The 10035-nt window shown below is 40.7% G+C and overlaps 1 protein-coding gene across 1 annotated transcript in view; it reads right to left on the bottom strand.

The window, feature by feature from the left end:
- Nucleotides 1-977: 977 nt before the first annotated feature.
- Nucleotides 978-10035, bottom strand: part of S1PR3 (sphingosine-1-phosphate receptor 3) — a 10293-nt gene continuing 1235 nt past the window's right edge. The window contains exon 2 of the mRNA XM_005423568.2: nt 978-5441. Coding sequence (XP_005423625.1) covers nt 4115-5260 — 1146 coding nt within the window. The 5' untranslated portion in view covers nt 5261-5441 and the 3' untranslated portion in view covers nt 978-4114. The remainder of the gene's footprint in view (nt 5442-10035) is intronic.

Here is a 10035-nt window from a genome sequence, read left to right as displayed (position 1 = left end):
GAAACCCCAAGAGGTTACATCAGCTGGCGTCCCTTGATCAACAAAGTGGGCTACCTTGTCATAGAACAAAATCATGTTTGACAAGCAGGACTCTTCCCTCTCATGAAGCTGTGCAGGCTGTGAGTGATGAATGCATTCTCTTCCAGGTTTTCAATACCTCTCAGAATAATCTTGACCATGATTTCACTAGGCACTGAAACAAAACTGACAGGCCTGTAGTTTTCAGGGTCCTTCTTCCTACCACTTTTGAAACTTGAGACAACATTCTCCACCTTTTAGTCAGCTGAGACCTCTCTGGATTCCCCAAACCCCATGAATATAATTGAGAGAGATTTTGCAATGACAACAATAGCTCTTTGAGGATTCTTTAATAAATCCCAGTCAGGTCCCATAGATTTGTAGGGATCCAGCTGGAGCACCTAGTCCCACACAACTTCAGGGTCAACTGGGAGTTGATCATTCTTGCAGTCATGGTCCTGGAAGCTCAGGGAACAGAGCCTCCCTTGGTATGTTATCCGTGTTGAAGGCAGAAGCAAAGAATGCATTAAATACCTCTGCCTTGTCCATGCCTCTGTTTGTGACGTGACCATCTTCACCTGTAATGGGCTGATTTTATTTCTAAGATGCCTTTTGCCACTGATATTGAAGTACCTCTTTTTATTGTTCCCTCCATTTCTGGCAGCTTCACCTCCAATTGAGATTTGACAACACGAATTTTCTCCCTACACTGGCAAATAGCATCTCAGTATTCTTCCCATGTCACCTGACCTTGCTTTCACTGGGCACACACCTTCCATTTTAGTCTCATTTCCAAGAGAAGACCCCTGTTCCACCAAGCCAGCCTTCTGCCTCTGGAGTACTGCCTTCAGCCACAACACCCAGAGTTTAAATGAATGTTTTCCACAGAAGGCCAAAACCTTTTCCTAATTCTTTGAAAAATGACTGTTACTTGACACCTTTAGTTTAAAGGTTCGAGATTTTTTTTATTAGAAGTTTTCAAAATGTTTCTGGTACCTAGTGATTTGAAAACATTCTCTAAGACTGTTGGCAATAAAAGACTCTTGGAAAGCAGATTGTGAAAACCTTTATTTTCTCCATGGGTGACTAGATTTGCATTAATTTAATAATCCATAATCGAAACAAATACTCCAATTCATTAAATAGTATGAACGAAAGGCTTTGTAGCCTTTGCTCCATGTAAAACCAATTGGAAAGGAAAACTGTATTTGGTTTCCTGTATGCTCAAATCATCCTGGATGATAAAACGTTAGATTCTGGGATGTGTTTGGAGAAATTTTCTAATATTTTAGGGTGAAAGAAGATATCCTCCATCTTTTTTCAGCTTCAAGGGTATGTCATCTTCCTGGCTGTTTAAGGTCCACTGCTGTTAAACTCTTGACTTGTCCTAATTTAAATTCTGCTCTGAAATCTTCCACAATCTATGCCTTATCTAGTACTTCCCAATGGGATGGACTCACTGAAGATTGTGTTGACAATAGTTTTTTTCTCCAATCATAAGTACTTTGTAAATTGTATTAGCAGTGTTACATATGAAGCCATGAATCTTAGAAATCTGCTTCAAGTACAGCAGGCTAGTGAACTAACAAAATATCCCCACAGCTCCAAAATAAGAGAAGGAAATCAAAGTAGAAGGAAAGGGTTTTGTACTAACAAGCAATCACATGGCCTTTAACAGTAGAGTTCTTTGCATTACTTGTACCTTGCATCAATACTGACAATAGCTAAGGCTAGAACGCAGATATTAAATATCACTTTTATGTACATCTTCTTTGACTTAGGCCATCAAAAATTTTTATTTTTCATCTATATAATAAGAATCATGTAACATCCCTGACATGAGGGTTGGTGTGGGTTCAGCAACCATGTTTTCTCAAATCATTGTGTTCCTAAGGCCTATCTGCTCTACAATAGCAAGGAAGCTGCCACGTGCCACCACTCTGGCAACTAACACAAGTACACAAATATTTGAGCTTACAGTTTTAAAAGCCACAACTTCAGGGGAACTTCCACAATACAGCCCAATAGCAATGTAAAATCTAAAAACCTAATCAAGCCATGGCAATGCAATGTCACCAGTTCTATTTCTCACAAAGCTACAGAGCCTGCAGTCTGTATCTACAATCCATATAGTTATATTATGCTTACCTTGGTTTATCTTTTTCTTCTTCTCTAAGTGCACTGCTTTTGAACATTTTTGGTAGAAATTATTTCATATTAACTACTCTCTTTCACAGTTATTTCATTCAAATACAATTCTTCTTTGTTCTTCTACACTTTTCTACATTTACAGACTATTAATTTGTAAAAGATAATCACAATGCAAACCTCTACATTTTGAAGGTTTTTGCTACATACAATACACAATGTATACACAATACATATTTGAGAAGACTCTAATGCTGTTGGTTTAAATGATTAAGACCAGAGTAAAGCTAAGGATGAGCTCTTTCAGGATGTGTATTAAAAAAGCCTCAACTACTTCTGATTGTGCATAAGGCAAAGTGTATTTTGAGACATTAAACACAAATCTTTGAAAGAGCCCAATGAAGTTAGACGTATACATTCTTACTGAGACAATGGGAACTTGTCCCAGAATTTCCCATCAAACTCCACTGAAGCCTCCAGCCATAGAGTACAATTGATGGAAGTACCACAGGCCACTTCCATGGGGACCTGAAACCAGATATCTGTGAAGTCTTTACCGCTCCAGGACTCAGGAAACTGCTTTGACACTCAACATCAACCTGTACTCAGGCTGGTAAGGCAGTGATGAACTATGAAGTTGTTGTCAGGTTTCTCTGAAATGGGCTCTCAAATGGTGAGGGCTGAGGCTCCAGGTCTTCCAAACTAAATAAACCTTCCTTCCAGATCCAAGGCAGGGTTGGGTATAAACGGAGATATGCCTGTCAGCATGACCCTGCTGTACCACATCTTCCCTCTTGCATCTGCAGAAGTGTCCAGAAAGGGTAGAAGCATAGGATCCCACTGACAGAAAATGGGACATTGTCCCACTCGCAGAACTTCCCAGGGAGAATTTCTTACACAATCCCACACTGTGGTAAGGCCTAGAAAGGAAAGAAGGAACTCCACAGGAACCCACTGTAGTTCACTGCTTTCTGAAACGATACGTCTCTCTTTCACAACTGAAGAATCTCAGCTTAGGTAGTGCATTCACAATGTACACAGGTTTATATAGGTTGGACATACATTTTTAAATATATTGAAAATAGTAAGCAAAAATATATTCATTGAAACAACACATACACTTGTTACACATGTATTGAGGGGGTCACATTTTATCTACTTTAAATAGCAAATATATATCCTCTCTCAATGGTTTACTACTGCTCACTTAAAATATGTTGTGAAATGCCACAGTGACAACTGCCATGTTGTCCTTCACTAAACACGAAAAGTTTGAATAACAATGGAAAAAATAAAAATACTGCATTGATATGACTTGTTAAAGTTTCTGAGTGTTAAAAGCTACTACTTCATTTTAAATATCCCCATTGAAACGCATCTATTTGTACTATTAGTCACACTGTATACTGCAATACAATGTTTACCATATTGTAAACTTTTACCAATCAATTACTTTTTAATAAGAAATTGTACAAATATACAGCTATTTATACCACGTACTTATAGGCCATTAACACAACAGCAAGATAAATATAGAGAACTATAATCACCAACTTATGCAATGAATTCTTCTCCCAGCTGGCAATAACTGGGCTCATCTTACAATTGTCAGCAGTCTTTAGTGAATGCTGAAGTTTCTAACAGGTTTTAATGATGTCTTGCAAGACCACGAGGTGCCAAATGAAGCGTTAGCATGCAACGCCATTAGGCACTTGATGTCCTTAGCTGTGCATGGACTCTCTCCTGGCCTCTGGGTAGCATGAAAGGCTTTTTCTGAATCAGGTGTGTTACTGAATGAACACCCAAAGCAAATGATTGTTGATAAATATGTTCTCAAAGTTAAATAAATGGTTAGTGTTTTCCGCTGTGACTGAAGTGCATGAATATTTAAACTACACCTGTAGCTTAAACCTAATAACACAGCAAAGTACTTGTCTTGAGTAGTCCCTTACTTACAGAAGTTTCCATTGTGAAATGAAGATTCATTTTTCTCAGCAATACATGAGGGAACATTTATTGGTGGGAAATCTTCTTTTGGCTTCTGGGTATTGCTGCTGCTGGATTTACTTCGACTGTGATCTGGAGTGGGTTGAATAGGTAAAGATCTGGCCACCTTGGATTTCACCAGGCAGCCACACACAAGGCGAAAGAAAGCCCGACGCATCTCCTTACTGGCCAGGGTGTAGATGATGGGGTTCATTGCGGAATTGATGACTGCCAGAGCAATAAACCAGTGGGCTTTGTACAAGATGGAGCACTCCTTGACTCTGCAGGCCACATCGATGAGGAACAGGATGAACAGTGGAGACCAGCATGCAATGAAGACACTAACGACGATCACAACAGTCCTAAGGAGTGCCATGGACCGCTCTGAGTTATTGTGGTTGGTGACATTACGACTGCTGGACTTTACCAGTATGTAGATGCGGGCATAGAGGATGACAATGGCAACCAAAATGGCTATGAAGATACTAATGCAGAACACAACATAATTTTTGGAGTACAGAGGCAAAATTGTTGAGCAATCTGGTAAGTTGTTTATACAGTTCCAGCCGAGGATGGGGAGGGCACCCAAGGAAATTGAAATAAGCCAGCATGTACCAATGAGAAGGAACACACGGTATTTTTTATTTGCATCGTAAGGCCTCATTTTAATCATGGTCAAGTGCCGCTCAATAGCTATCGCTAGCAAACTGAAAGTAGAAGCTCCCAGGGCAACAAACATGCTACCTTCCCTAATGAACCAGATTGTAGAGGACAGGCTCAGAGTTTTCTTCCCAGACATAAGAATGTTTACTTTGTAAACAATCCCGGCTAAAAGATCACAGAGAGCTAGATTGCCAATAAAAAAGTACATGCGGTTGTGAAATTTATTGTTTTTCCATATGGCAATCAACACCATCAAGTTTTCCAGGACTATGAAACTACACAGGATCAGAAATGAAATAGTGGGCAGGTCTATTTTATCAGTTGCCTTTTCCCTTAAAATAAGCTTTCCTGTGTAATTATAATGCAGTACAATGAGAGAGTCCACCTCTTCATTTCCTTGAGGGCTGACAAGAGCATCAGGTGGCATGGTAACTGCTGCCATCATTTGTTTCCTGATGGATGCTGGATTTTTTTCTTCAGTATCACAAGAATATAGTTCCAATAATTTTCCACAAGAGGGAGATCAAGCCACGTTCCTCCCAATACTCCTCTGGGTATGCACTGTGTATCCTCACCTCCAGCACGCCTCGCATATTAACTCGGGAGAGTGGCTCTCAAACCAGCCTCTGAAAATAAAATCAACAAATGCAACATGAATATCACTGCCTTCCCATGTCACCCAGTGCTTAAGCTGCAACATACACCCAGGAGCAAGGGGCAAGGGTCTGTGACTGATGGGGCACTAAGGTTGAGCACTGCTGCATGCCTCTCTCAGTAGCGGCAGGTAAGCTCAGACACAGCCTGGATGTAGAAATACAAGGGCAATGCCACTACAATGTCATAACTGTTCAAAGGTGTTTTTCCCATACAAAATTTCCATGCTGAAAAACACACAGAAGAACCACGAGAAAGATTGGCAAACAGACCCAGCAAGCCATAGTGTGCACAGTAAGTGCTCGTTGTGTCTTACAAAAGACCTAAGTGTACACTGCACTACCAAAAGACAACCCAAACATCACTGCCTTCACATCAGTACAGCAAACTCTATGCTTTTAAACCTTGCTCTTGTTTGCCATGTAGATCCAAGGTAGGAAAGATCCTGGGAAAGTTGGTGTCAAGTCTTGATGCCAGTGTGCATGTTGCCAGTGCTTAAAATAACTTCCCCCAGTTAATGGTATACATTTCTGCTATTTACAATTGAGAAGATGCACTGAAAGCCAATCATCCTAAAGCCAACCTCCCACTCAAATTAGTTGGACTTTTGCTACCTTTTTAAAAATAAACATGGCAAGTCATATTTTTATAAATGTTGTTTTTCTTTATAGTTAGCTTTACTGTTTTTTCCCTTTGCATAGATATGCAGGACATGTATTTAATGTCATTGGTTTTTTTAAAAAGTAAAAAATAGTTACACCAAATTTGACTTTCCCAGAAATTCTGATTTTCTTGGTTCACAATCAGTGCTTATGCCCCAAATGTATGCACTGAGGATGAGCAAATGGCCAATTTTTCACTTTTCTAAGAAAACAAGGATGGACATGAGGACAGAACTTGTTTCATGTGAACCAAACTTGTAACTTTTTTTTTTTGGGGGGGAAAGAAAATAATTGTACTGGATGGGAGGACACTTTTCATGGGCCCAAAATTAAATAACTTAATTTAGGGAACTTTTTAAGAGCTGAAGCTCCTGACCATAGCATTTATTTACTCAAGGGTCATGAACATTTTTTTAAAGACACTTTCAAATGATAGGTATCAAGGTAAGGAGGGATGGAAAAATATGATCTTTAAGGTCTCTTCCAACCCAATCCATCCCCAGATTTCATGATTCTGTATGTGGATTTCTTAAGATCAGAAACACGTTTGAGCCACTGGTGACCCAACAGACTGTTTTGGGCACTTGAGAAGTCAGAGATGCATTTTCAAGTGCCTTCTGAGGATGAGGGGAGGAACAAACCACATCCCAGATGAAAATAAAGGCATTTAAATGGCGACCCACACCCTATTTTCCCACCCTTCCTTTTCCTTGATTCCCTGCTTCAGAAAAAAGTCATCTGATAAAAGCCTATAGTGAACTGACTTGAATTCTTTAGTATATTCAGGATGTTCTAAAATTACTTTCTGAGAAAATAATTTGGTGTTTTCCCACTGTTATTTCCCCATTTTAGTTCATAGATCCAAATTACTACAGTTGAAGAGGCCCACAGGAAAAGACATCCAAGAAACAAGAGTTGCTGCTTGGTGTCTTTGCCCTTCTTTACTCTGAAGATGACAGCAATCACCTCATTTCTTTCCCAGGAGCTGAACTGGGTCCTTGAGCTGTTAAATTCTTTTCTGACGCATGGTAACAGTGAAGCTCTCAACAGAAAAACTTCACCTCAGCTAAGGTTTAGTGTAATTGTAATTCAGTCACAATCTGTGCACTGTTAACACATTAACTGTCACAATCTTTCATTGTATTGGCTTATAACAAAATCCCACTGTGTCCATATGAATTGCAAGTGCTTTCCACTGTAAAATAAACGATTACGTTTGACTAGAAAAGTATTTGTTAATAATACTTCAACCAGCAATACTCACCAGACTGCCTGAGAGAATAATATTCCTATCATTTAAGAGCACCACATGCAACAAAATAAATATTTCTTTAATACATTTTCAAGTGAGTTATCACACTCGTCTATCAAAGTGCAAATACATTTATTTTTGTGAAGACAATTATATGTAAGACATAGGAGTTTATCAGCCACAATTCAGCAGATGTAAAATGTCATGACTGTACTAAAGGTAATGGCACTATACCAGTTCCCCTGGCTGAAAGCAAGGATGGGGCACTCAATCAGCAGAAATCGTACAGCCTCTGCCAATGTTAGTAATTACTTCTCTTAAAATTGCTATAGCAAACCTAGTATCACAAAATTAAATCTTTGACAAGCTAGTAAGAAGACAAGGCAAGTTGTAAATTATTATTTACCAGGACTCTCACTGATGCTCAAAGAGTACCACACACAAAACGTTTGAAAGCTAATATAAATAATGTAATAAATTAGAACTTATTTCCAAGTAATATCATTCAGCCATATCTTCTTTTGTTTACCTCCTGCTTTGTAGCCAGTAGTTCAGAAAGCACATTCTTTCTTTAACAATTAGAAAAATTAATGCTGGATATGCATTATAATAACAAAAAGTTACAAGGCAGGTTCAGGGTAACATGTGTCACTGCTTTGTGACAGCTCAACGATTTACTCCTCAAAACAAGTCTGCCCCAGTCACATACTAGCTCCAAAGTATGGACCTCAGTTCAAAAGATCTAAAAAACAACTTGAAGAACCTGTCTGTGGCATGTTGCTTGCCCAGCACTGCCATGGTTAGGTACCTCAGCATCCCAGACTCTTGAAACCACTGGAAATGAGTTTTATTTCCTCTGAAGCAAAGCAGAGAACCCCTATTTCTACACCAGCAGGTACCACTAGAAGGTTAAACCTCTTTGCAGTGCAGGGGCAATCTGGCTATACTTCCTCATGGATGTGCTGGTTAAACCAGCAATCGCTAAATTACCAAATTAAGGCAGTGGTACAATGTCAAGAACCACGGTCATGCTCAGGACAATTCAGTTGCCTTCTCCGGCTATTTGGCTGACCTTTGTTGTCCCAGCTCTGAGGATGGAGAGAGCAGCTGGGGTCCAAGCTGTGAGCACCAAGATACCCCCCTTTCTGTGCAATCTCCGCACCCACCGGCACAATTTGGAGTTTAACCACCAGAGAGAGGTTAATGCAGACTCCTGCAGAGGTCAAGGATCCTGGCAGGGTCAAGCATCCTTTCCAATTAGAGCAGGGGCTCTTTACCACGGATCACATCACTGGTGGGACAGAGGGTCCCTCTGCCCAACACCCCACGAAAGAAGCAATGCTGTGTGGAAGGCCACAACCTCTTGACTTGCTCTATGGCAAGACACGGCTCCTCTGTCTTCTCCAACTGAACCCCAAAGTGGTGCAGATAGAAAGTCAGGGTCATAGCTCTCACTGGCTCCCCTGGCCTGCAACTTTTCTCTGGGAACACGTAATTCCCAGTGCCTGAAGGCAACAGGGAACCTGTGGTAATCTTTCAGCAACTGTCTCCCTCCCATACATCTTGACTCTCCCTTCCCAGTGGGCTCTTCGGTCACGAGTCCTACAGGGAGCTGAGGGCTTTTGCCCCCTCACAAGTCACTGGGCACTTTATATCTAGAAGAAATAAGAAATTTCTGTATTCAAAAGGTGAACCAAACTGCTCTCAATTGTCCTGAAGTCAAGGCAACAAATGAGAATAAAGTGAGCACAGAACTTGACCTTCTGCTACATACTTTTGCCTGCAGAAGAACATATGATACCACACATTGAGTAGACTTGTAATTTGGAATCATATTTTCCTGTTTTCCAAACAGCCACAAACAGACTTGACCAAAGAAACCTGATGCCCTTTTACCACCACTGCCACCACCCGCACTGCAGTTCTCCCTCTGCTTCCATGTACAACACCACATTTTGGCCGAAAGAGAGAATTTTAAAAACAGCAAAGGGAAAGACAAGAATGCAAATCTGAAGCAAAACCCTTTTATATTTTATGTATCTGTAAAACCTTTCCAAATGAAAAGTAAACACATGTAGTTTATCAGGCACCCTTACCCTGGCATTCTCATTAACAGAAAGAGCAGTTCATTTCAATACACATTTCCACTGAAATTAAGCTGTGCTAGATGCAGATGAAGTTCAGACAATAAACAATCTGCTACAGGAAAATGTCTTAGAGAACTCAAACAAACTTGCAGAAGATTTTTTCTTAAGTGAATGTGCTGGCAGTTTACAGCCTCAGGAAAATAAATAGTTACTTTTCTTGGTTCTGGCTTTCAGACACCGGTTTGAATTTTGTAACACCGAGTAGCACACAAACACCTTAGAGGCGAGCTCCCGGATGGTTTAATTCGTGGTCGTTAAAGAGAAGGCATTTTGACTTCCTCCTCCGTCCCCCAGCGCTCCCGACCCATTCCCCCCACTCCAAACTTCAGTAACTGTTCTCAAATTTCCATTAGCGCTGCGGCCTGAGCCTTCTGGGCTGACAAACGTCTTGTTTAAGTTACCCGACGTGTCCGCCACGCGATGGTCTCGCACAGAGAACATCGCTCTACCCACGGGGCGTGAGGATCCCTAGACCCGGCGTTCCCACGCGGCTCGATGCCGCTCC

The sequence above is a fragment of the Geospiza fortis genome, unplaced genomic scaffold, assembly GCF_000277835.1.
Source record: "Geospiza fortis unplaced genomic scaffold, GeoFor_1.0 scaffold167, whole genome shotgun sequence".
Lineage (NCBI taxonomy): Eukaryota > Metazoa > Chordata > Aves > Passeriformes > Thraupidae > Geospiza > Geospiza fortis.
This window is presented reverse-complemented; position numbering and strand designations above follow the sequence as displayed.